This window comes from Molossus molossus, unplaced genomic scaffold (assembly GCF_014108415.1).
Source record: "Molossus molossus isolate mMolMol1 unplaced genomic scaffold, mMolMol1.p scaffold_m16_p_24, whole genome shotgun sequence".
Taxonomy (NCBI): domain Eukaryota; kingdom Metazoa; phylum Chordata; class Mammalia; order Chiroptera; family Molossidae; genus Molossus; species Molossus molossus.
The window spans coordinates 13164507-13192167 of record NW_023425360.1 but is presented as its reverse complement, the minus strand read 5'-3'; the positions used below and the strand labels follow the sequence as shown (position 1 = coordinate 13192167).

Here is a 27661-nt window from a genome sequence, read left to right as displayed (position 1 = left end):
ATCCACTTGTGGTGGTCGGGGGCGGGGAAGGGGCGGGATTGAGCCCCCTTCCCCCCTCCTCCTTACTGCGGAAAGCTGCAGAGCTAAAGGCACTTACTTCCTAGTCGCCAGTCAGCAGGGAGGGATCCTCTGCTCAGCCACGTAGGCATATTCTCTTCTCTCTGGAGGAAAAGGCCCAGCAGCTGTCGGAGGAGAAGGCCCATCGGCTGTCAGAGCGAACGGACATGTCGCAGCTAAGTAAGAATTTGGGTGATTCCAGTCCCCCGGCGGAGGCTCCTAAGCCTCCGGTCTATAGCCGCCCTACGGTTCTGATGCGGGCTCCGCCCGCCTCCTCCCGGGCTCCGCCGGTCCCCTGGGACCCACCTCCGATTGATTTGCAGGCGTCCCTGGCCGCTTGGCAGGCACCGCAGCCTGCCTGGGAGGGCCCGCAGGGCCAGCCGCCTGCCCCGGTGGCTGCGATGGCCCAGCCTCCGGCCCTGGGGGGCCCGCTGGTCCCGGGTCCCCCTCTGGGAGGTCCGCTGGGCAAGCCCCCGACTCCCGGGGTCCTGATGATCCATCCTCCCCCTCCGGGAGCCCCGATGGCGCAGCCTCCGACTCCGGGGGTCCTGATGATGCATCCTTCGGCTCCCGGGGGCCCCCTGGCCCATCCTCCCCCTCCGGGGACCCCGATGGCCCATCCTCCTCCTCCCGGGACCCCGATGGCGCATCCTCCTCCTCCCGGGACCCCGATGGCGCATCCTCCTCCTCCTCCCGGGACCCCGATGGCGCATCCTCCCCCTCCGGGGACCCCGATGGTGCATCCTCCCCCTCCGGGGACACCGATGGCCCATCCTGCCCCTCCGGGGACACCGATGGCCCAGCCTGCAGCTCCGGGAGTCCTGATGGCCCAGCCTCTGACTCCGGGTGTCCTGATGGTCCAACCTACTGCTCCGGGAGCCCCAATGGCCCAGCCTCCGCCCCCGGCAGCCCTGATTGCACAGCCTCCACCTCCGGGAGCCCCGATGGCCAAGCCTCCAGGTCCCGGAGTCCTGATGATTCATCCTTCGGGTTCGAGAGCTCCACTCAACCAGCCTGCAGCGTCACCAGCCCCGATGGCACAGCCAGCAGCCCCACCTGCGCAGCCCCTGGCATCTTGGGCCCCACAGGCTCAGCCTCTGATTCTGCAAATCCAGTCTCAGGTTATAAGGGCTCCTCCGCAGGTTCCCCAGGGCCCGCAGGCACCGCCAGCACAGCTGGCCACACCCCCGGGTTGGCAGGCCACCTCGCCGGGATGGCAGGCCCCTGCCCAAGGCTGGCAGGCCACGCCCCTGGCCTGGCAGGCCACGCAGGTCACCTGGCAGGCTCCAACAATTGCCTGGCAGGCGCAGCCACCGGTGCGTCAGGGTCCACCACCCATTCGCCCCGGCCCGCCGCCCATCCGACCCGGGCCCCCACCAGTGCGCCAGGGGCCACCCCCGATCCGCCAGGCACCGCCGCTGATCCGACAGGCTCCGCCGCCCATCCGGCCTGCCCCGCAGGTCCTGACCACTCCACCTCCGCTCTGGCAGGCCCTGCCGCCCCCACCACCTCTGCGCCAGGCCCCTCAGGCTCGGCTGCCCACCCCACAGCTGCGGGCAGCCCCCCAGATGCGGGCGGCCCCGCAGGTAAGGGCGACCCCACAGGTGCGAATGGCCCCGCAGGTGCCCACGGCCCCGCCAGCCACGCAGGTGCCCACAGCACCTCCCGCCGGTCCACAGGTGCCCCAGCCCGCGCTGCCGGCTCCTCTGCCGGCACCCCTGTCGGCACCCCAGGCTGTGCACTGCCCGCCCATCATCTGGCAGGCCCCCAAAGGCCAAGCCCCGGTGCCACACGAGATGCCAGCTTCAATGGAGTTCCAGGAAGTGCAGCAAGCCCAGGCGCTGGCCTGGCAGGCCCCCAAGGCCCCTGGGCACTTCTGGCAGCCCCTGCCTGCCCAGGAGGCTCAGCGGCAGGGCCCATCGCTGGTGCAAGTGGAGCAGCCCTTTCAGGGGGTCCCAGCCTCCCAAAAGGCGCTGCAAATCCAGCTACCCCCCCAGCAGGCCCAGCCCTCGGGTCCGCAAGCAGAGCTGCCCACCATGCAACTGCAGCCCTCCTGGCAGAGCCCCCCTGCCGCCCTGCAGGGCCAGCCCGGAGCCCCCTTAGCGGCGGCAAATTTTCCCATGGGCTCTGCCAAATCACTGATGACTCCATCAGGAGAACCCAGGGCCTCTTCGATAGACCGTAGGACCTCGTCCAAGGAGCGCCGCACCTCTTCCAAAGAGCGCAGGGCTCCGTCCAAGGACCGCATGATCTTCGCCGCCACTTTCTGTGCCCCCAGGGTCATGTCAGCGGCCCGAGCCCACCTGCCGCCCGCCTGGAAGAACTTGCCTGCCACACCAGACACCTACACTGCCACCCCAAGGGCCTTTCCAGCTACCTCCCAGTTCCAGCCTGCCTCTTCTAACGCCTTCAAGGGCCCGCCTGCCTTCTCCGAGACCCCGAAGTCACTGCCACTGGCCCTGAAGGATCCCTTTGCGTATGGGGAGGCCCCGCCTTCGGTCCCATGGGTTCCCCAGCCCCATGTGAATGCTCCCAGGGTGTCCAAGGCAGGGCCCGCCATGCTGATGGCAGCAGCAGCTGCCCCCCAGGCGATGGCCGCCGCTCAAGAAGTCTCGAAGACCCCCAACGAGCCTCCGCGTCGCGGCAAAGCCACCCGGAAGAAGAAGCATCTGAACACCGAAGAGGACGGCAGCGGCCGGATGCTGGCCCTGCGCGACTGGCAGGCCCCAAGGCCCTGGGAAAATGTGAACTTTAATGACTGGGAGGTTCAAAACCCTCTCCAGGTGCTGGGTGACTGGGAGGACCCAAACACCTCCTATGATCTGAGTGGCTGGGAGGGCCCCAGTACCTCCAGGATCCTGAGTGGCTGGGAGGGCCCTGGCACATCTTGGGCCCTGAGTGCCTGGGAGGGTCCTAGCACCTCCAGGGCCCTGGGTCTCTGGGAAAGCCTGGGTAGCCCTCAGCCTCTGATGCTCTCTGAGATCCCCGGCCTCTCTCTGGGATTTGGCACCAGCCAGGATGAGCCCAAGTTGGAGACTCAGCCGTTGTCTCCCTTGGACGAGAGGGCAAATGCTTTGGTGCAGTTTCTCTTGGTCAAGGACCGAGCCAAAGTGCCCATCAAGCGCTCGGAGATGGTGAAATTCATCATCCGTGAATATAAAGACGAGTGCTTAGAAATAATCAAACGTGCCAACAATAAGCTCGAGTGTGTCTTTGGTTATCAATTGAAGGAAATTGATCCCCAAACTCACTCTTACATTATCATCAACAAGCTGGGGGGCTATCAGGGTGCGCCAGTGGCGCCCTACTTTGACACCCCCAAATTCGGCCTCTTGATGGTGGTCCTGAGCCTCATCTTCATGAAAGGCAATTGTGTTGGGGAGGACCTGATCTTTAACTTTCTGTACAAGCTAGGGGTGGATGTCCGGGAGACCCACGGTCTCTTTGGAAACACAAAGAAGCTCATCACTGAAGTGTTTGTGAGGCAGAAGTACCTAGAGTACAGGCAAGTCCCCAATACTGATCCAGCAGAACACGAGTTCCTGTGGGGCCCCCGAGCATTCTTGGAAACGAGCAAGATGCTAGTGCTCAAGTTTTTGGCCAGGCTCCATAAGAAAGATCCCCGGTGCTGGCCGTTCCAATACTTTGAAGCCCTGGCAGAATGTGAGTCCGAAGATGCGGACAAGGATGAGCCCGGACCCGATGATAAAGCTGAGGGTCCCCCCAGCAGCCCCCCTCCCCGCTAATGAGATTTAACAAATATTTCCGTCCCTTTGTGTCCCCGGCCAAAGGCCACTGACAGGGTTGTGTGTGTGTGCGCGTGTGTGTGCGTGTGTGTAGGGGGGAGATGTTTTGTTTCTGGTGTTCATGTTCCAGTTTTATGTGTGTGAATTTGGATTTCGACTTGGTTTTGTATCTGCCAAAGCTTTGTACATTTTCATGTGGTGTTGATTTCTATTGGCTACTGTTCTCTTGGGTATTTTGGCACTTGTATTTTTAAGTGAGATCTGTGATTCTCTGTTTTTGTGTTATAATTGTTCTGTTTTGGTATCCGGGTTGTGCTGGCTTTGTGAAATGAATTGAAAAGCTATCCACCTCATCCTGGTACAAACTATGTAGTGTTGAAATAGGCTGTTCTTTGAACGTCAAAATGACTCATCCGTAAAGCTGTCTGCAGAGAAATGAATATCTATATCTATATATATAAATATACTTTCAGCATAACATGGAGGTGTTTGTCTTTATTCTAATTTTTACTCTAGATAGTGGGAGCCAAGTTTTTCTTTCTTTCTCTGAATAGACCTGAACATCAAGACTACCACCAGGGACAGCGCTACCTTCTCCCTACAACACCGTGCTTTTGACGGGCGGTGGAACGTAAGAGTCATGCTAACACCAGGAGTATAGCTTCACAAGGTTGCACACGTCTTCAGAGCTCATCCTCACCACAACCCCTCACAGCAGGCTTTATTATTTCCATCTTGTGGGCGAGTGTTTAAGCTCAGCTAGGTTGACAGGCCAGTGCCAAGTCAATACAGTGGGAATTTGAAGCAGAAGATTTTCTTAAAGTTGTGTGGAAAAGGAGGACCATCCACCTCAGGACCACGGGTATCCATGCGTCTTAATAAATTGGCCAAAGGGGCACTTACTAGGCTGTCACGGGGCCCGTGGAGGGTATCTAGTCGCTCAGGGGTTTGGGTTTTATCAACACACTCATATTGGGGTGGAAACACGCCCCCTGCAAACTATCCAGGCTTCTGACAGAAAAAGGAAACAAGACCCTTCAGCGAACCAGGGATCCTGCAGATCACAGGTGGTGGGAGGGGAGACTTAGCCGCTCCCAGATCTAGGGGGAGCTCCTGAGGATGGGGGGTCCATCCTAACACGGGGAAGTCAGCTGCCCATGTCAGCCCTAAGGTGCAGGGCCTGGGGCGGGAGGGATCGCACCGCAGAGCGAGCCATCCTGGGTGTTTTGGGGAAGGCTGTTCATGCCCACACCAGGGTCGTGTACACGACACTTTCCCGAAGTCATTCTCTCTTCAAGTGGCCTGGAGTCACCAGCACACCCCCCACCCCTACTGTCCTATAAAGACAGAACACTCCCCAGCCCTAACCCCTTCTCGGCGTGAAGTCGCGGACAGGCGTGGAATTTGCCTGCCACCTGGTGGCGGTCCTGTTAGGTCGCTCCTGCAGATGCCCAGAGGAAAACATCACGCCCCAAATACCTGGGTTGTGGCTACTACTGGTTTCAGAACCTTTGCCCATAATTTCACTGCCCAAACATCCCTTCTTTCCTCTTACATCAAAGCACAAGGTGAAACCTCTTCTCCAGGTCCAGTCGCTTCTACAGCAGGAGAGGGGCTCCCACGACGGCGAGTTCATGCCCAGCACGGGCACAGCCAAGCTTTCCAGGGACAGCTGGACCCACCCCCGGGAGTGCCTGGCTACAGGGGGTCTTTGGCAAGCTGTCCAAGGGACCAGGTTTCCCAGAAACGCAGGGAAGTTTCTTGCAAACACGTTGGGTCAGGGTGTACAGAGCTTCTGCCCCATCGATACCCAGTTGTTTGGACAATAGCAAGTGCCCACGGGGAGGCAGCATCACGGCCTCAGATGAGAACTATCCCCAAAAGAGGCTTTGCTCGGCCAGGGAACTTCCACATGGGTCTAGTACTTCTTGTTCGTCTACGCTTCATTTATTACGGTTTCTATAGTGTTCTCTAAATCATTTACTCATGGAGTGGGGGAGGGGGTTGAACAAGATGCTCTGTGCACCGAAAGGTTGCCAGTTCAATTCCCGGTCAGGACACATGCCCGGGTTTCGGGTTTCATTCCCAGTGGAGGGGCGTGAAGGGGGCAGCCAGTCGGCGTTTCTCTCTCACATCAATGTTTCTCTCTCTTTCTCCCTCCCTTCCTCTCTCTAAAAATCAATATTTTTGAATCTTTAAAAAATAAAAAAGATGGCCTTTATGGACCAACATTTGGAAGGTAGCATCACAAGGCGTTGCCTCTGATGCCACACCTAAGACGTGGCTGCACGCCTGGGAGGAAGACACACCTGCCACTCACAGCCCTTCCTCCCCCGCGTCTCATATGTGATGTAGAACAAACAGCACTTTTTCCAGTAATGCCAAGAGCGTACGACCTGAGCCGTATTCACGTGTAATGAGATAAGTTACAGTAATGATGAGTTTTTAGATACAAGGCAGCTGACCTGAAGACAGCAGATGCAGAGATGTATAAAATATAGGGTAGGAAGGGGTAACTGAAGCACAGATAAGTGTAATTTAAGGCTTTTTATTGCAAAATGGAGAAAACAAAACAAAATCCCTGTAACCAGGTGGGGAAAGGTATCAAATGACAAAAAACCCCCAAAGAAATATAAATGGGAAATCACTTTGAAACCTTTTCCACCGCACTACTATTTTAAGACAAACATTAGACCAATATTCCACTTTTCGTTTCTTGAATTGGCACAGAATGAAATGGGAGCCCGTTGAACACCTCATGTAAATAGTTATGACGTGAGCATCCTTAGACACTGCCGAGTGACAGAAGTACACACCACAACACCCCCCTGAAATAAAGTCAGCCAACTTCGCCTTCAAGAGGTTTAAAAATATGAATACTGTTTTACTTAGAAATTCACATAGGACTGTATTGAATGGGAATAATCTTCAGTGGGGGCAAAGACTTCTTCACAAAGACAGGTGCTTATGAGCGGAGGACAGTAATTGGAATATGTAGCTCCCCGCCCCACCATACTAACGTCAAGGTGGTCCAATGAGTTTTTTTTCCTGAAAAGACAAGAATTCCCCAGAAACAGACATGCAGATCGCTCCAACACAAAATGACAATCTTGGGGACAAAGGCATGACAACCTGTGCCTGAAAAAAATTTAGAGTGGGGCCAGTAGACTCCCATTAATGCCATAAAATGATTTCACCAAAAGCCATTTCCCATTAAGCTGACAAAATTAAAATTTAAAGAGAGATTTTAAATGTCTCTAAAAGTGACCGAATCCAGTGCCCCGCTGTGTAGGATAATGAGTTATAAGCGAACTGATCTCTTAGGGTATTTATCTAAAAGTGATGATCTGATTGGGGGGATAATTTCACTCTAAGCAAGGCTTCCTGAGAGCAGTCAGGACAAGGGCCAGTTGCTTGTCAAATTCGTACATAAAAGCAACATTGTAAGCAAACAGGAATTGATCTTTGAAGCGATGGACGGAACAATCTCCAGGGTCCCTGTGGCCTCTACTGGGCATGTAGCCCACATGGTATTAATTTATCTTCAGGGTTACAAACACACTCACAATTGGAGCACTCTCCCACCCACTGCCATAATACTTGAAAGGCCAGGGCTCCCTCTGCTGGAAACTCCTAGGAACTCCCCGAGTTCTGTATTGAAAACGCAGGTGTCAACAAGGATGGGTCCCCGAAGAGAAGCCTCTAACATTTAGAGACCCTTGACTGTTTTTCTTGACAAACGGAAATGCCATGCGGTTTTAACAAGCTTTATTGTTAGTGATGTTTGACAACTTTTCCTGTCTTTGAAACTATTTGTATTTTATTTTCTGTCCAGGGTGTAGTCTTACTATTTGTTCATTAAGTTGTTGTTGGTCTTCTGGTTTTTAATTTTTTTTTTCTTTATTGCCTTTAGAGAGAGAGGAAGGGAGAGGAAGAGAGAGAGAGAGAGAAACATCGATGAGAGAGAACATCAATTGGCCACCTCCTGCATAGCTCCCACTGGGGATCTGGCCCACAACCTGGGCAGGTGCCCTGACCGGGAATCAAACCGGTGACCTCTTGGTGCATGGGTCAACGCTCAACCAGTGAGCCACACCAGCCAGGTGGTCTTTCGTTTTATTGGATCACTATAAAAATAGGAAACTAAGCCCTGGCCAGTGCGCTCAATGGTTAGAGCATCGGCCCAAACACTGAAGGGTTTTGCGTTCAATTACTGGTCAAGGGCATGTGACTGGGTTGTAGGTTTAGTACCCACCCCTGGTCAAGGCACGTATGGGAGGCAACCAATCCATGTGTCTCTCACATCTGTGTTTTATTTCTCTTCCCCCTCCCTCCCTCCCTTCCACTCTTTCTAAAAAAAAAAAAGAAAAAAATATCCTCCAGTGAAGATTAACAAAAATAACAATGATAATAAAAGGAAAATAAGCTCTTGGTCTACTTTATGAATTCCTTTTTTTTTTGCACTTTGAGACTTGTCTTGCTAAGCTCATTGTAAAGTGGTCACATTCATAAGGCAGGGCAGTGGCTGAGAAGACGGGGCCCGGGGTCAGGTGATACCAGTGTCGTGGCCATGGACTCATCTTTTTCTTTTTCCTTTATTGATTTTTAGAGAGAAAGGAAAGGACAGGGAGAGAGAGAGAGAGAGAGAAACATCAACGAGAGAGAACATCGACTGGCCGCCTCCTGCAGGCCCCCCCCCTGGGGATTTGGCCCACAACCTGGGCATGTGCTCTGACTGGGAATCGAACCGGTGATCTCTTTTTTTTTTTTTTTTTATCCCACCCGAGGATATTTTTCCATTTTTTGTACAGATAGAGTGGGAGGGAGAGAGAGGAAGGGAGAGAGAGAGAGAAACATCGACGTGAAGGGACACATCGAGTGGCTGCCACCCGCACGACCAACCAGGGCTGGGGACAAACTGCAACCGAAGTACGTGCCCTTAGCGGGAACCGAACCCGGGTCTCTCCAGACCGCAGGTCGACGCTTTAACCGCTGAGCCACACTGGCCAGGGCGAACCGGTGATCTCTTGATGCATGGGTCGACGCTCAACCACTGAGCCACACCACCAGGCTGGACACATCTTTTAACCTGCCTGAGCCTCCCTTCGCCGAGCTGCTGCAAGGAGATAACAGTGCTCACTTCTCAGGATGGAGGACAGGATGGATGAGGGGATACAGCTCAGAACAGAACTGGCATAGTCAGCTGCATCCCACCCTGCTGCTGATGAGCCTGCAGGCCCACTGCCCACAGCAATAAAAAGGAGAGCATATTTCTTCCTGCAGACTGCACTTTCTCCTTTGTTTATTTTTTTTGAGAAAGATAGAAACATCTATTGGCTGCCTCCTGCACGCCCCCTGCTGGGGATCCAGCCTGCAGCCCAGGCATGTAGACGACACTCAATCCCCTGAGCCTCACCGGGCCAGCTCTCCTTTGATTTTTGATCAAGTTAATAGTTTATTTGGTTATTGATTTATTTCCAACATGAAGCTTCTATATTCCCATTTTCTAATCCACTAGTTTTGTGGGGGTTTTTTGTTTTTGTTTTTGCTTTACTCTTCCTTAATTACTTCTGATTCTGTGTGTGTGCTTGCATGTACGTTGTTTCTTTAAGATTTACAGGTTTGGATGCCTATTTTATTACGGAACTTGTCTTTCTGGACTATGTCTATTATATTAGTATTTAAAATTAGTTTTACTCTGAGTACAGATCAACACTATCCTATAGAAAGATCACGACATGCATAATTTTTAATTATTCTATCCTAAGTGATTCTGAATTCATTCTTTTTTTTTTTTTTTTTGAGAGGTATGTAGAAGAATTTTCATGTGGTCGTTGCTTACTTTCTTGTATTGACATCGGAGAATGTTGTCTGCACTGCTAATTGCTCAAGGTGATCGACTGTGCATTCAGCACTGGGAAATGGGAGACGCTATGTATTTTCATGGCAAAAATTCTGACATATAATTATTTACTTTTTTTGTACTAGAGCCAGGCCATTTTCCAAATATCTTTTCCCACCCACAACCCAACTCTATTCCATGCTGAGGTTGCAGTTTAGCATCTGTTGTGGAAACAGAGACCATCCCCTCGCACTGACCTCCCCCCGTCCCCAAAGATATTTACAAAAAGTACAAAACAGAGGAGCAGATGGAAATGGATTATGAACGGGAAACGTTTTCCCTTTACGTCACTGACATTCAGTAAATGCTTCCAGTGATGTGTGAGGCCAAGTGGTATGCACATCTTAGAGGGGAGAGGGGTACCCGGTAGGGCTTTGACATCTTTGTAAGCCTGTACGTCCACCAACTGCAGACACGCTCAGCTTAGGCAATCAGACATGCTTCACCCGGGCATTTTTCATGTGGGTAGAATCCAACCTTCTGTACCGAGCTTGGGGTTCAGCACGAGTCCTCGTGGAGGAGAGGCCTGCACACAGCCTCCACCACACACAGCAAAGCTGTGTCAAGGGGTCCTTTGTTCTGGGGCGGCAGCATCCCTGTTAATACCTCTTTCTTTAACCCTCATGCGAGAGAAAGACAAGGAGAAACATCGATTGGTTGCCTCCCGTACATACCCCAGCAACCCAGGTATGTGTCCTGTTCACAAATAGAACCTTCAACTTGGGTATGTGCTGTGCCCTCAAATCAAACTGGTGACCTTTTGGTGCACAGGGCAACACTCCAACCAACTGAGCCACCAGCCAGGGCTGACTTCTGAATGAGCTGAGGGGCAAGAAATTTCATTTATTTTTTTATCCTCACCCGAGGACATTTTTCCATTTCTTGTTCAGGTAGTGTGGGAGGGAGAGGAAGAGAGAAAGAAACATCGACATGAAAGGGACACATCAAGTGGCTGCCACCTGCATGACCAACCAGGGCTGGGGACAAACTGCAACCGAGGTACACACCCTTAGCAGGAACCGAACTCGGGTCTCTCTGGACTGCAGGCCAACGCTCTAACTGCTGAGCCAAACTGGCCAGGGAAGAAATTTCATATTTTTAAACATCACCTTATTTCTTATTTTACTTATGTAGGCATCCAACACAAATAACATTTTTGTTGTGAAAGATATTTTCAGGAGTTGCATTTTTAGTTTGACTTCAGTGACTTCTGCTGAAAAAAATTACTGTCTTTCTGAAATTATGACCATAAAGGTAATGAGCCCCCTTTCTATGCACGTAATCATAAAATAATGATTTTACCTTAATTCAAGTTCCAAAGATTCCCATCGAGAAAAACTTAGTGGACAGTTCATTCTTGTGTAAACTCTGATCAGGTGCACTAATACACTAAGTCCCACTTTTATAACTGCCATGTTAAAAATACCACGTGAGCCCAGCGGGTGTGGCTCAGTGGACTGAGCATCATCCCATGCACCAAGAGGTCACCGGTTCGATTCCCAGTCAGGGCACATGCCCAGGTTGCTGGGGTGTGCAGGAAGCAGCCAATTTATGTTTCTCTCTCATCAATGTCTTTTTTTTAAGAATGAGATTATTGCCCTGGCCAGTTTGCTTAGTGGTTAGAGCATCGGCCTGCGGTCCAGACTCAGGTTCAGTTCACGCTAAGGGCGTGTACCTTGGTTGTAGTTTGTCCCCGGCCCTGGTTGGTCATGCGGGTGGCAGCCACTCGATGTATCCCTTTCACATCAATGTTTCTCTCTCTCTCTCTTCCTCTCTCTCCCTCCCACTCTATCTGAACAAAAAATGGAAAAATGTCCTCAGGTGAAGATTTAAAAAAAAAAAAAAGAATGAGATCATTCTTAAAAAAAATTTTTTTTCTTTATTGGTTTTAGTGAGAGGGAGGAAAACGGAAAGAGAGATAGAAACATCGATGAGAGAGAACATCGATTGGCTACCTTCTGCATGCCCCCCACTGGGATCAGGCCCACAACCTGGGCATGTGCCCTGACCAGGAATTTAACTGGTGACCCCTTGATGCATGGGTCAACACTCAACCACTGAGCCACACCGGCCGGGCTCTCATCGATGTTTCTCTCTCTCTTCCCCCTCCCTCCCTATTTAAAAAAGAAATATATACACACACACACACATATATAAGTATATATATGTACATATACATATATAAATATAAATATATAAATAAAATACATGATTCAAGCTCCTTGCCCAACTATATATGATCCTCACAACACTGCAGAGTACATGCAATGTACCCATTTCTCACATAAACAAACAGAGGTACAGACAATTGAACTAACTCTGGAGTGTGTGGCTGGTAACAAGCCGAGTCAAGATTCTAATGACCCTTTTTCTGTTGCCTGGACATTTTATCTTCTGCTGACCCTTGGCCCACTGCACCCCCGAGCTTCAGGATCACCATCTGGTGCAAGATACCACGGAAATAAAAACGTGACATGCTACAATGTTATGTAGTAGACGTTAGAACAAAGTTCCCGGAGATTCCCAGGTTCGGTGTAAAAATCCCTCTCACAGCTTGGCCACCACTCCAACCTCACTGAGCCTTTGGCATCAGCCGTCTTGGGTTGGGTCATCCTCTTGACCCTGTGTGGTTGGGGTGACCTTGAGGGTGGGCGTGTTTGGACTTCATGTAGAATCAGTGGCCCTGCATGCCAGTAACGGCCAGGCACCAGGGCTTCCTGGGGGGTGAATTCTCTGGATAAGAAGGACTCAAGAGGGAAAGACTATAGTAAGGACTGTGGCGACAACAGGCTGAATACTTACCCAGAGCCAGGAACTGTCAGAGGGGAGAGGCAGTGTGAAAACATGGGCGGCTGAGGCACATTCTGACAAGTGGAACAAGGAATGGAGGCTGGCAGCCCACAGATAAAGCCCCAAGGCTCCCACATTCTGCAGGAGCTTATTTATGCCCATCTCTGCCCCACCTGGCTGAATCATCCACTCTTAAAGACTGCATGTGTGTTTCCGGTAGCTATGGTCCACCTGCTCCTGGCACGTATATGGGGGATCACAGTGTCTGTGATCTGCAAATATGCTGAGGTCCATTCACTGTCCCACTAATTTATACCTATAGGCCATACTGATATCAGCAAGTAATTTAACCTACCTTATTTATCTCATTAGGATGATGAGAAAATTATAGCAAGGAGATTCTGGGAACTAAATTCATACTATGCAGAGTGCTAAGTACATGGTATAAACTCTGCAAATATGCTGTCTTTGTGGACAGTCAGGGAGTCTGAATCTCCTAAAATGAGGGCCCCCAGAGTGTTTTCAGCTACCTTAGCCCAAAGAAGAGCGTTACCAGTGAATTCATACAGCATTTTATACTGGTCCACTGAATTGTTAAAATCCTGCTGTTCACCTCACATTCTTTCCTTGTTCAGTTACTGAAAAGATGTATTAAAATTGTTCAAATTTTTAATTTTTCTATTCTTTTTTATCTTTATTGTTGAAAGTATTACAGATGTTCCCATTTTTCTATTCTTATCAATTATTTATTTGGATAGCTGATGCTATGTTATTAAATGGCTACAAAATTGGAATCATTTTATCTTCATGGTAAATTACAACTTAATGCTTATTCGCTAACCTTATTTATCTCTAGTGGTGGATTTATCCTTAAAGTGCACTTTGTCTTCAAGAAGTCACAGCACCTCCACTGGATTAACTTTTTCATCCTATCACTTTTAACATCTTTGTATTCTTACATTTTAGGTGTGTATTTTAAACAGCATATAGTTTCATTTTAATTATAATCAAGATGGTAAAACTTTGGGAAACCATTTCATTTAATCTAATCACAGTGTGTGTGCTGAGCTTTCTTATTACCACTGTATTTAGGGTTTGTATTTTTCTAGATTTCCATTCTTGTCTTTCCATTCTTGTATTTTGACTGGCTTCAACTTTTTTATTATTCTATTTTCTCTTTTATAATCTTTCCAGTTACATGTTGAAAACTTTTGTCAAAAGCCCCTTGTGTGGAACATCTAGAAATAACACAAAATACCGAATACAAAGAACTGTGTCCAGAATCGGGTTGTCGACACACATTCCTCTAGAAATAACACAAAATACCGAATACAAAGAACTGTGTCCAGAATCGTGTTGTCGACACACATTCCTTTATTTATCACAGCACAGTGAACTATCAATGCCATCACAGAAATAACCAGTGTCCCATTTAGTAAGTCCTGTAAGACCTGTGCCACATTTGGCCAGATCCTTGAGAAGAGGCTTTTTCATTAGATGCTAATCACTGAAGCCTGTGAAAGGAACAGAAGAATTATTCACCCACGTCACACTCACACAACAGTGAATTCTGTTAACCTCTGACCTTCAGCTTCCAGTTCTGTGTTTATTTTATTACATGAACATCATACTATATTACGGTATATATCCTTTATATATATATATATATATGTTCTCAAATAGATAACTTTTATACTCACTTAAACACACACATATTTATATATAATTCTGAAATATATACTTCCAAATATGAACAATTTCACATCAAGTTAAGCAGGATGAAAACATGTAAACATATACACCTGGTTCTGGTCAAGTACAACACAAAACCACAAGGTAACCACAGTTAAAAAGTGCACTTGAAAGGAATCAAGAAAGAAACAGACATGTAAACAGCAGAGATGAGCAGCTGCACAAGGCCCCCCGAGGGTCCATTTCATAAGGGCTGTAGCAGCAAAAAGTTCCTTTGTCACATTTACTCTCGATGTGGAAATCCTGTAAACACTAGACTAGAACTGAGTCAATCCTGTTGAAAACAGAGATGACAAAATAAACCATAAACTGACAGTAATATGCATTTCACCAAACAATAACGTTAAGTAAGGTTTTTTGTTACTTTTGTGAAACACCACACTCCTAGGGGGAGAGAATGGGGATGGGCAAGAAAACGGATGAATGATCCATCAAAATGGCTTCAACAGCTGCTGTACATGGTAGATGTGTCTATAAACGGAAAACAGGCAACAGCGGATGACACAGCATCAGCACAGAGCATCAGCACACTACACCACATGCCACAGATTCAAGTTGAAATCTTTCCCCAGCCCCCCAATGAAACATGTCCCACGGGTTCTCTGAGAAAAGGAGCTCATTATCTCCCAGTGAAAGAAAACACACAACCACAAACTGGCCAGCCAAAGCGTGACAAGCTCTTTTGTACTGTTTTTAAAGGGCATGCTGCCCTCTCCCACCTGCTCAGGCTCCAAATGTTGACTGCTGGATGCCCCAGAACCCTGACTCTCAGGATCCTCTCCCTGGCCCTCAGGGTCTGCATGCTTGTAAAAACACTTCTCTCCAAATGGGCAGCAATCCCCGACTAGAGCAAAATACCTGCAGGTCTTGGTTTTCATGGCCTCCTGGTACTGCTGAATAAGTTTCTGCTTCTCTTCGTTGTCCTCCACCCAGTACTCACTGGGAATGACAACGCGGGAGCTGACCCTGCACTGAGGGCAGGATTTAATAACCCTGTTCCTAAACTCTCTGGCAGTCCTCCACGTGCGGATGCACTTAAGACAGTAGGAGTGGTTGCAGTTGGAGAGGATGCCAAAGCGGCGGTCACTGAGGTTGGCTTTCTCACAGACAACCTCCATACAGATGCCACAAACTTTTTCCATACTGCGCTGCACAGCAAACGAGAGCTCCATATCCTTCTCGTGGGCTTCAATGCAGGCTTGTATATGGTCTGCCCTCTGGGCAGCATCCACAGGGTGCAAGACCTGCCGCCCACACATGTCGCATATCTCTCCGTGAAGATACGCACAGCTCTCCCCGCGAAAGCATTGCCCCATGGCAGCATCGCGGCAAAGCTGCCTCCCCATGCCCACAGCCATGTGCTCCCTCTCAGTCACCGAGCTCTGCAGAAAAGCCTCGGGGGCAGGAAGGGCCCCGCGGCCCCAGTAGGGTTCCCCGGGAACAAACTCAGTGGCATCCGCCCAGCCTTCTGCACCTGCTCCCCCCGCAGCTTCAAGGCCTGCATAGTCTGTCTCAGCTTCAAAGAAGCCCCCTTCAGCAGCCCAGCCAATCACAGGCAAGGAGCGTGAAGACGCAGCAGGAGGGGCGCACGCCCCTTCCTCCCCTTCCTCTGGCAAGGGCTCCGGCTCGTAGTGCGCAGCCGCGCCGAGGCCTAGCTCCGCGGCGGCGCCAGGCGGCGACCCGCGGCCCTCCCCGGCCTCCTGCGGGCCCGGGAGGTCGTGGGAGTAGCGACAGTTTTCCCCCTCCTTGCACATCCCATGCCGATAATACCTGCAGATGACTTGCTTTGTCCAGCTGCCGGGGCGCCGCTGGCTCTGCAGCCAGCTGGGCCCAGGCCTGGCCACGCCCCCGGAGGCGTAGGCAAGCCTGAGACGTGACGTGCCGAAAGGGGGCGGGCCTCCAGCCGAAGAACGCCGGAAGACCGGGCGCGTGCGGTAGCTAGGCCCCGGGGCACCCTCACCTGCGGCCTGGGCACCTGTTGAGGCGCCGGCTGCTTCGTGGGGTTCAGAGGGAGCTGCAGGCTCTTCCATTGCACCTTTTACCCCCTGAAACGGTGCCAGAACGCGTCCGGTGCCTCTTTGTTTCGGGCTTGAAGCCCGGAGGCCAGGAGCCGACTCGGCGCTCCTTACTGGGAGGTGTGCATCTTTTTTCCTTCCGCACAGGTCTACTTCCGGTTACTATAGGTTCCGACTTCCTCTGCCGGGCAGGCAAGGCGGACACTTCCTGTGGGCGCACCGGCAGTCCTCTACCCAGTCCGCGCGTGCTCTGAAAAGTCCTAGCGTGGGAACGCGGACCTCGTGCCGCCTTTGTTCAGGGCAGGCGGGCTCCGTCGCTGTTCCCCGGCCTCTGCCGCGGCCGCGCTGCACGCGGGCTCATCCGGAGGATGTAATCACCATTCTTGGAGGTTTTAATTTCATCTCCTGCTGTTCACGCAGACACATTGCATTGGATTGCTTGTTCATCTGTGTCCGTTTTAACAATCATCCAAACCACAGCCCTTGTCTCCTCCCCGCCTCCCGCGGGGAAGAGTGCACCTTGTAGTGTCAGAAACATCTCGCACCTGCATGTTACCAATTACTTTTCTGTTCATATTATGTCTATGGGGGCTTTTATTTTTTGCTTTTTTTCTTGTCATCGATGGAAACTTCAATCGTTTTGTTTTGTTGACAAGGTTTGTTCTGGTCTTTGTTTTCTGGGAATTCATGCGGACTTATGCTGGGGATGCTTTTTGGCCAGCGAGGCAGGACCGTTTCTGATCCGAGCCCACTCTAGTGCTGCCTGGGTGTCTCCGTTTTATTGGGGTTTCTGACTGTCCTCTCTCCGCACTGTGCATAAGCTGCAGGCTTCGTTCAGCCCGATGCTGGCTTAATGAGCCACTGTCCCCCGTGTGACCCGGGCTTTTATTTTCTCTTGCTGGTTTAAGTCGCAGTGGCCCTTTGTGTTCCTAATTTCTTTCACTGAGGTTTGTGCTGCATGGTGGTAGGACGGCCTTTCGCAACTTACTCTTTACCGTCAGCTCAAAGTGGTGCCTTTTAATTTCCACCTGTGAGCTCTTTGTCATTTTGCAGATACATTTTATTAATTTAGTAAAAATATTTTATGTTGGTTACTCATCATGAATATATCCTGAATTTTATCATGTAGTTTCTGGATTTTTTTTAGATAGTATTGTATGTTTCCTCTTTATTCTCTTAATGTGATTATTTGCACTGATAGGTTTTTAAAGATTTCACTCATCATTTTTTCCCCAAGAATAAATCTTGCTATGATATATCATTATTTTAGATATTATTGGATGCTATTTGCTAACGCAAATTTCTTAGAGGGGGTTTTATATTCAACATTTATATTTTTAAATGGGAGAAAGTCAATATAGCACATAAATCAGATTAAAGCAAATAATAAAGTTAAGATACTAATTAAAAAACAAATGTGAAGTAAGGGAAGTGAATCAAACAAAATCCCTTGAAATGATTACTGAAACTGCTAAGTTTCTGTTGAAATTTATTAGGAAAAAAGGCACAAATAACCAAGATCAGAAATGTAAAAAGGTGTCACTACATTAATAACACATTAAAAATCATGAAAGAGTATCAGGTACAAGGTTAGGCTGTTGTTAGAAAATTTATATGAAATGGTCATATTTCTAAAAACACATTTATTAGTAAAAATGACAGGATCAGAAATAAGAAACATACATGTCAACCTGTCAGATAAATGAATCTGTAATTAAAAATGGTTCTTTAAATGAAAGCTTTTAAAGCCTTTTGTCTGAAAAAATAGAAAGACAAAAATGTCTGTGTTTATTATGTCAAGTTCTTGCCCACACAAAAAGGCAAGCAAAGAAAAGATATTAGAATTGGAAAGGAGTTGTTAATAGGAGACAGCAATAAATTGAGAGTAACTTTCTAATAAAACTATTAGATTTAATAAGCATACTTAACAAGGACATCAGATTGGAGTTCAATGTACAAGATCAGTTGAATTTCCATATATTATAATATTGTATATGTACAATCAATGACACAAAACATTTAAAATTCACAGCATTGCCCTGGCCAGTTTGGCTCAGTGGTTAGAGCGTCGGCCTGCGGTCCAGAGAGACCCGGGTTCGGTTCCCGCTAAGGGCATGTACTTCGGTTGCAGTTTGTCCCCGGCCCTGGTTGGTTGTGCGGGTGGCAGCCACTCGATGTGTCCCTTCACGTTGATGTTTCTCTCTCTCTCTCTCTCCTTCCTCTCCCTCCCTCCCACTCTATCTGTACAAAAAATGGAAAAATATCCTCGGGTGAGGATAAAAAAAATAAATAAATAAAATAAAATAAAATAAAATAAAATTCACAGCATCTACAACATTAAAAGTTAACCATCTTAGGAATTAAGCTAATTAAAATTGTAAAACTTGACACTGTTTTTGCTAATGAAGTGCTTTTCCACCATGAAATCAGGAATTTTCTGCCCTAGCTGGTTTGGCTCAGCAGATTGAGCCTCGGCCCACTGACCAAAGAGTCGCGGGTTCGATTCTGGCCAAGGGCACATACCTTAGTTGTGGTTCGGTCCCCAGCCCTGGTCGGGGTTGTGTGGGAGACATTAAGTCGATGTGTGCCTCTCACATTGATGTTTCTCTCTCTATCTCTCCCTCCCACTCTGTCTGAAAATAAATGGAAAAATATGCTCCGGTGAGGATATTTTTTAAAAAAGGAATTTTCCTCCTTTAAATAGTCATTGAGTTTGTATTGCAGGTGCCAGTTCTTCCAACGTCTGACTCATTTGTATTCTCTTGCCTCTCCTAAATGTATTTGATAATGCATATTCCTGTGACAGCCCCTAAGAGTTCAAAGGAAAAAGACTTGGAGCACAGGTACTAGGCTTATATACCAGGCTTTTCACAGATTCACAAACCTAAGAATCCTGAATATAAGCCTGTTATTTGTGATAGTAATATGTTCCCAGCACTGTTTAAATTATATCTGCTCCATTTTTAATAAACCATCACTGTCCTATAGAAGTTCTGTGATGATTGTATATGTGGGTACTAACTCCATGTGGCTCTTGAGCACCTGAAATGTAGCTAGAGTGACTTAGGAACTGAATTTGTATTTTTTAAATTTCAGAATTAATTTAAATAGCCACACGTGGCTCATGGCTGCTGTACTGGACGGTGAAGTTGTAGACGGTGTTTGATCATCTTATTTCCTCCAACAGGAATGAACAGAGGTTGCCTGATGTGGCCAAGGCTGAGCTGCTGGCACAGGGCACTTGCTTATGAATCCCCACCTGTGTACTCATGTCCTACCATCTCATAGTGAACTGTATCATCTAGTTTTGTAGTGACAATATTCCATGTGTGCCATCAGAAATTAAGTGGATCTCCTGATTATAAATATCATGAGATTATGTAACAGGAAATACTGGGCAGTGCCTCTTGAGAGATATACGCAAATATGTCCCATCCCAGTCAAATCACTATTCTCAAATAATTTTCTCTGTCCTAGTCCATTTTCTTGTCCTGTTTTTTTTTTTTTTTTTTTTTTTCTTTTTCTGAGCAGCAGCGTTTGTTTCTAACAGTCTTCGAGAATACACAGCTGGTCATTTCTCTAGTTATTTGGCTCAGTTGATTCTTCTTTTCTCCCAAAGCACTCAGGGGCTCAGGGGCTGAGATCTGACTGAGACAATCTTGTGTACACACACCGGTCTGCAGGGCTGCACAGGACTTCCTGGCTGGTCAGCATTTGGGTGTCTACCTAGAAGGAATGGAAGCAGCATGTCACTGGAGCAGGCTGTGCTAAGCACCTGCCCACCAGGGGGCAGAGTAACAGTGCTGGGGGGTGGCTAACAGCAGTGCAGGGCTGAGACAGTCCAGACATCATGACAAAAGCCAGAGAGGAGGGAGACTGGTTCAGAAGTGGACGGTGGGGGGGAGATAGAAAAGAACCAATGATCCCAAAGTCTTTTATTCTAAACAGCTCAGGCCTACGGGGCTCATATGTATGTATTTATTACTGTGTTTTTTTTTTATCCTCACCTGAGGACATTTTTGCATTCATCTTCAGATAGAGCAGGAGGGAAAGAGGAGGGAAGAGAGAGAGAAACATCGATGTGAGAGAGCCACATCGAGTGGTTGCTACCCACAACGACCCCAACCGGGGCCGGAACCAAACTGCTCTTAGTAGGAACCAAACCCAGGACTCTCTGGTCCATGGGCCGGCGCTCCAACTGTTGAGCCAAACCAGCCAGGGCTATTTATTACTTTTAATTTAATTTATTGGGGTGACTTTGGTTAATGAAATTATATAGGTTTCAGGTATACAATTCTACAATACATCATGTGCCTCTGTATATTGTATTGTGTGTTTACCACCCCAAATCAAGTCTCCTCCCATCACTATTATCTATCCCCCTTTACCCTCTTTTACCTCCCCTCACCCCACTCCTTCCCTCTGGCAATCACCACCCTGTTGTCTGTGTCCACAAGTCTTCCTTTTTTTTCTTTGCTTAATCCCTTCACCCTTCTTACCCAGCCCCCAACCCTCTCCCCTCTGACAGCTGTCAATCTGTATATTTAAAGAACACACATTGTCTCATAGCAGTTTTCTCCAGTACACACACCTGCTTCAGGCTCAAATTTAAGTACACCTATGGGGGTGGGAAGTGGAGTTGGTGGGAGGGGCAATTAAAAGCAAGTATCCAGACCTGGATTGTTTTGCTCAGTGGTTAGAGTGTCGGCCCACAGACCAATGAGTCGCGCGTTCGATTCCAGTCAAGAGCATGTACCTCAGTTGTGATTCGTCTCTGGCCCTGGTTGGGGTTGTGTGGAAAGCAGCCACTCAATGTGTCCCTTTAACGTCAATGTTTCTCTATCTCTTCCTCTCTCTCCCTCCCACTCTATCTGAACAAAAATGAAAAAAATGTCCTCCAGTGAGGATAAAAAAAAAAAGCAAGTATCTAGAAATAGGCATCAGGGGTTCAAATCCTGAATCCAGGAATTTATCTTGGAAATATTAATATTAATCACACTCTTCTACCTCATCTGGAAAACAAAAGGAATAATAAAAATAGTAATAAGATGGTAATAATGAGTGATTAGCTCACAGATTTGCTATGAATATTACATGAGAGAATTCTTATAAAATGATTGCACCAGCGCCTGCTACAAAGGACAGTCTTTGATATGTCCGTATCTGTCTTTGGTTTTTAGAATCATCTCAAGAATCCTGCAACCAAAGTTACTATCCATGTCAAACTTCATTTTTGGCTGTCTTCATAATGGCAGTAATATATCTACACATTGTTGGAAGTTCCAGGCATGTGTGAGGTGGTGAGTCAATACTTATTTTCTCATACTGATGGATCAACTGATTTTTATTTTGAAACTTACAGAGGCGGTTATCTCCAACTCTTATTCATAAGTCCAAGCTCATCAAGTTGAATACATTATTTGCAGTATTTTATATATCAATTATACCTCAATAAAACTGGAAAAAATATAAGTTGAGTTTTAAAACCAGGAGAAAGAAAATATCTTACTTAAATAAAGAAGTTCATTGATTGGTACGTCTGTACAGTATCTTTTGCCCCTTCATCACTAGTAATTGTCATGGGATTGTGCATAGAACACACTACTAGCTCATCCTGGGAGAGGTGGGCTGTTTACTGGAACCCACATCTGCTCAGAAAGTTACTAAAAAAATGCCTTTCTTATTTGATAGTTCATCATGGATATAAAAAGGTGTAAATGCTTCCCAAGCCACTCAATGATAGTATAAAAATTGCTCTGGTGATAAAAATGACACTGAGTTGCTTATATTGTCATCAAACACTGAAATTTTAAAGAAATCTTCCAGATGCTTTTCTGCAAGTGCCAAGAATTCAGCTCTATGTATACTTAAGTGTGGTTGGCAGAATTTTGTCATATTCATATTGATGTAGTGTATCTAAATTTTCTCAAACATACCTAAGTTTCCATTTCTAGCCATATTAAATGTATTATGTAAGGCTAATGTTTCCATCTGGAAAGTACAGACACTGGGTACACATGAGAAGTAAATGCTTGAAGGACTTAGGGAACAGCTAATACCAGGAGTGCCTAAAAGGCAGAACCCAAGCAAGAGCATTAATTCACTGAAATAACCTATGAGTTATAGAAAAATCACAAAGAAAATTAGACAATAGTCTCATAGGAACAATGAAAATATGAAATGTTAAAACTTTTTTTTAAATCCTCACCTGAGGACATTTTTTCCATTTATCATCAGATAGAGTGGGAGGGAGGGGGAGAGAGAAACAGAGAGAGAGAGAGACATCTACTGGTTGCCTCCCGCACAACCGGACCAGGGCTGGGGAGGAACTGCAACTGAGGTACATGCCCTTGATCAGAATCGAACCCATGACTTATTGGTCTGCAGGTCACGCTCCAACCACTGAGCCAAACTGGCCAGGATGAAATGTTAAAACATTTAAGATGCACCTAAAACCACGCTAAGGGGGAAAATGTATAGCCTTTAAACCGTGAACGAGGAAGGAAGATGCTTTGTTTCCAGAAGGCAGAAAAAACAAAGGCCAAAAGAAGCGATGGGGGAGAATGTTACAGTAATGTTGGAGTCCCATTGCTTCTTTCCTCTTTTATAAAGTTATTTGGAACCTGGCCATTTAGTTTGTCTTCCTGTTAGACTTACAAAGCCCCCTTAAGGATGCCAACCCGTAGCATTCTAAGGACGCGGGACGAAGTCTCTAGCAGGTGAGAGTGCAAACAGATAATCACAGGACGATCAGCTGGCCGGAGCGCATGCGCACTCCGCTCGTCACAGCGCCGGCGCGCACGTGGGAGTCCCGTTCCCCGACTCTCACCATCCCGCCAACCCTTTCTTCCTCTTCCGCGCCCACGGAACCTCCAATTCCTAAGACAAGGCCTGCTCGGAGCACCGTTTGGCCCAAGCAGAGTCAGAGCAGGGTCAGCTGACTTCTAGGACTCAAAAAGGGAGACGAGTGGGAAAGCCTGGGGCGGAGCTGTGGGGACTACATTTCCCACAATGCCCCGGGAGCTCTTTCGGTTGCTGGGCTTGCTCCACCTGGTGGCTGGGCTCTGGCGTCGCCGGGTGATGCTGCTTCTGCAGGTGCAGCTGACTCTTGAGTACTTGAAATCCTCTTATTTTAACTATTGAGGAAAGATTGGAGATAGGAAGTATATAAAATGGAGTCACCTTATACAAGCGACTAAAATCATTAACATTACGAAGGGACGACTCCATTTTTATTCTAACTAGCTTGGGATGTAAAGATCAATTAGAACCTGGAAGTCTATCCTCCATGTCTCTTAAAATGCTTTTCCCTCCCTCCCTCCCTCCCTCCCTCGCTTCCTTCCTTCCTCCCTTTCTTCCTTCCCTCCTTCCTTCCCTCTCTTTCTCTCTTTCTTTCTCCTTTTCATTCCTTACGTAGTATTCTGGATAATTTTCCATGAGTGGTGTCCTAATTTACTAATTTTCTGTTGTGTGGTGTCCCATCTCCAGCCAAATTCATGCAAGACGTTTTTAGTTTGGATGCTTGTTTTTCCCATGTAGAAAATATATGTTACCTTTTCAAATCTTCACTGTCACTTTATTGAGGTTCCTGTTACTTTCACATTTAGTCACACTTGCCCTCCAATTCTTTCAGTGTAATTTTATTCTCAGAGAATTTCAGTACTGGATTATTTGGGAGCTTGTTTCTGTAGGTTCTCATTCACAGTGCCTTATACCTTAGTCTGTTTCGTTACCTTCGTGTATTTCTCATTAACTTTGAAAATTATGTCTGGGAATTCTCCAAGGTCTAGGGTTCCGTTCTTTTTTCCAGGGAGAATCTGCACTGTTTCCACCAACCCCTTAAGGGCATTATTAGTACACGATCAACTAAATGGAAAACACAGCTGAAGCTTTCCCAGACAATCCACGTGATCTCAATTTGGGCAAAACCTAAGTGAGGTCTTACTTATAATACCTAAGACATGGGTTTTCTCCTTTCTTTCTTTTTTTATTTTTATTTCTTACCCGAGGAGATTTTTCTATTTATCATCAGATAGAGTGGGAGGGACAGAGAGACACACACACAGTGAAACATTGATGTGATAGAGCCACATTGACTGGTTGCCTCCCACATGACTGGACCAGGGTTGGGGATGAACCGCAACAGAGGTACCTGCCCTTGACCAGAATCGAACTTGCGACTCATTGGTCCACGGGCCGACGTTCTAACTGCTGAGCCAAACCGGCCAGGGCTTTTCCTTTACTTCTTATCACATTTGTTCTTCTCATTGAACGGAAACTCTCTCATAGTCACCCGAGTGTGGAGGATGATAACGGCTTTAATTCTAGTTTTTCTTATCTTAAGGATGTGTCTTAGCCTCATATTAGTTAAAAAAAAAAACCACAAAAAACAACAAACAGACAAGCAAATGGTAGCAGGAGATAGTGGATTATATCTTGAAATGAATGGGAAAAAACTACAAAAACCCTATACTGAAGAAATATATATTATAAAGGAATGAGGGCAAATGTGGATAAATAAAAGCAATAAAAAATACCTGATGGGGTTAAAGGAAAAGATAGAACTCTTTAAAAAAATTCTCACCCAAGGATATTTTTCTATTTATCTTCAGATAGAGTGTGAGGGAAAGAGAGAGAAACATTGATGTGAGAGAGACACATCGATTGGTTGCCTCTGCATGACCCCGACCAGGGCTGGGGATGAACCACAACTGAAGTATGTGCCCTTGGCCGGAATTGAACCCGCCACTCATTGGTCCGCGGGCCGATGCTCTACTGCTGAGCCAGACTGGCCAGGGGGAAAAGATAGAACTTTAAAAACTGGAAAATAACACATAAGAAGGAGGATATAATGGATTTAATTGTTCCAATTTCTTTGTATTATCTAGAAAAAAATTAAACACTAGTCTGGTTAACTTTACATTTTGAAAATTTGGGTAATTTCTTGCATAACTATTAAAGATAAAAATGAACAGTATATAATATGCAAACAATGGCGATTAAACAATGATCAATCCAAAAAATGTTATAAAGGAAAGAAAAATAAATGGATAACATGGTAAATTTAAAAGTAAAATATTAATAATTAAATATAAATGGACCAAATGCTCTATGTTTAAACCAAAAAGATTGTCATATTTAAAAACTATAAGCTTGTTCGTAACAGACATGAACAAATATAAAATCTCAGGAAAATTAAATGTAAAAGGTTGGTTAAAATATACCATGCAAATGATAGCCAAAAGAAAAATGGCACACAGAAGAGGCTTTAATAAATAGACTTTAAGGCAAAAGGTGTAATAAAAAATCTAGTTCATTATGATAACATTCAGTTCACCAAGAATATGTAAGTATGTATAGTCTAAGTAATAGCAATATAAGGAAAATAGAAAAATTGTAAATAATTGTGTGATGTTTTGGACATGTCCACTTCAACTGATAAATAAACAAACAAAATTAGTAGCCAAAATATAAGTAAAGATATTTAGCAAGTGACAGTTATTGTTACCAAAATTGATTTAGTACAAACATGGGAAACATGTTGAACTCTAGGATACATAATTATCAAACACATATGGAATATTTAGAAAGTGTGACCATATCCTTGGCCATAAACAGCATCTCAATGAATTATAAAAGTCAGATGTGACAGAAAACATGTTCTCTGACAACAGGGGAGTAAAATTGGAAATCAGTTAGATAAAATTGAAATAAAGCACAAAAATTGGAATAAGTCAACATTTCTGTTACTCTTGAGTCAAAGAGGAAACCAAGAAGATACTTGAAGCTGTTCTGAACTGAGCAGTTCTGATCACACTGCACATAAAAACGTGTCATAATGAAAAGAAAATATATCAACATCAGTGTGCATAGTTTAGGGGGAAATTCTGATTGGTAACGAGATAAGCAGTGTCTGATATCCGGCAAAGCAATGTAAACTTCAAGAAGTATAAAAGAAAATAAAGATAAAAGCTAACAATGGGCCTAAATTCATTCAAGATCACTGCCAGGAATAGTTAAGTCTACCCTTGTTGTGAGCACACTAAAACGTGACCCAAAAAGAAAAAGGAAATGGAAGAAATTATTCCACTGAAAATGGTAGCCAAGTGATGAAATATTTGGAAATAAATGAGAAATGTACAGGACCTGGACCTATTGTAACAAAACCATAAAAACCTCCCCAGTGGCATAAAATTGGGTTTGAATACAGGTCTGGATTGCAGTATTCTTGAATAGAAAGAGTCACTTTATAAATTCATTGTGTGTGAGAGAGGGAGCGAGATGGGGGGGGGGGGGAGAGACAGAGAGAGAGAGAGTTAGCTGAAGGGAGCGTTGATTTCAGAACACTCACATTAATATGAGTATTGATACTAATATGAACAGAGCTCAGAAACTTACTTAAAGGCATCCGTGGAGACAGAGTAAAACAGAAACGGACCCAAACAGTTAAAGGAAGTTAGTTTACAAAAAGGTGGTATTTTGAACAAATGGGGGAAGGATTACAATTGTATTAGCAAAATGCACTGTTATATATATATTTTTAAAATTTTGTATATATTGATTTTTTTTTTAGAGAGAGAAATAGAAATATCAATGTGAGAGATACATCTTTTGGCCGCCTCCTGCACGCCCTCTACTGGGGATCGAGCCCGCAACCCAGGCATGTGCCCTGATCAGGAATTGAACTGGGACCTCTCAGTCCAGGGGATGATGCTCAATCCACTGAGCCACACTGGCGGAGCACACTGTTATATATTTTATTGGCACAAGTGACCAACCATTTGGGGAAAAATAGCAACTTTACCTCCATTACCCGCAATATATTAATTCCAGGGAATTCCAAGGTGTAAACAAATGGAACCATGAGGATTTAGAAGAAAATATGAGTGAGTTTATTTATAATCTTAGAATGGGGAATGTCTTTTAAAACTAGAAACAAATTCCAGGATCTACAAAGGAAAATAGGATAAATTGACAACATAAAACTTTACATTCTCTAGATGCCAACCAGTCAATCACATCAAAAGACAAATAAATAAAAATATTTCAAGACATGGGACAGAAAGGTTCCAAAGCACACAGGCGAATTAATTAAGACAAAGGCTGTTGTTTTTAGCCACTCACTTTTCTAACTACATGTCCATCTCTTCCTTATTACATTTTTAAATGGCAGAGTAGTTATTTGGATGATCAAAATATGAATTATTTGTGTTCGCTTGTCTGTTTTTCTCTACAAAATACAAAACCAAAAAGGCATTTTTTTCAAAAGCAAAAAATGTAGTAGGGATCAACTTTCAGATAGCAAGAAGAAATGAAGCATTCTTTTTATATAGCAAAACATTCTATTTGTTTCTGATGGTAGCTTAATAGAAAAAAAGAGAGAATGGATAAACTCTGAG

The 27661-nt window shown here is 46.2% G+C and overlaps 3 protein-coding genes across 3 annotated transcripts in view; 1 reads left to right on the top strand and 2 right to left on the bottom strand.

The window, feature by feature from the left end:
- Positions 1 to 224: 224 nt before the first annotated feature.
- On the top strand, positions 225 to 3881 carry MAGEL2 (MAGE family member L2). Its single transcript, XM_036277838.1, has one exon. The coding sequence runs from the start codon at positions 225 to 227 to the stop codon at positions 3801 to 3803; it is 3579 nt and encodes a 1192-aa protein (XP_036133731.1). The 3' UTR covers positions 3804 to 3881.
- A 10350-nt stretch (positions 3882 to 14231) lies between these two features.
- MKRN3 (makorin ring finger protein 3) lies at positions 14232 to 16277 on the bottom strand. The gene is given in 2 exon segments (XM_036277850.1): positions 14232 to 14891; positions 14894 to 16277. Coding segments are annotated over 2 exon segments (1506 nt in total). The 3' UTR covers positions 14232 to 14769.
- A 10120-nt stretch (positions 16278 to 26397) lies between these two features.
- CHRNA7 (cholinergic receptor nicotinic alpha 7 subunit) overlaps positions 26398 to 27661 on the bottom strand; it is a 36743-nt gene continuing 35479 nt past the window's right edge. The window contains exon 11 of the mRNA XM_036277851.1: positions 26398 to 26408. The gene's annotated coding sequence lies outside the window, so the exon portion shown is untranslated. The remainder of the gene's footprint in view (positions 26409 to 27661) is intronic.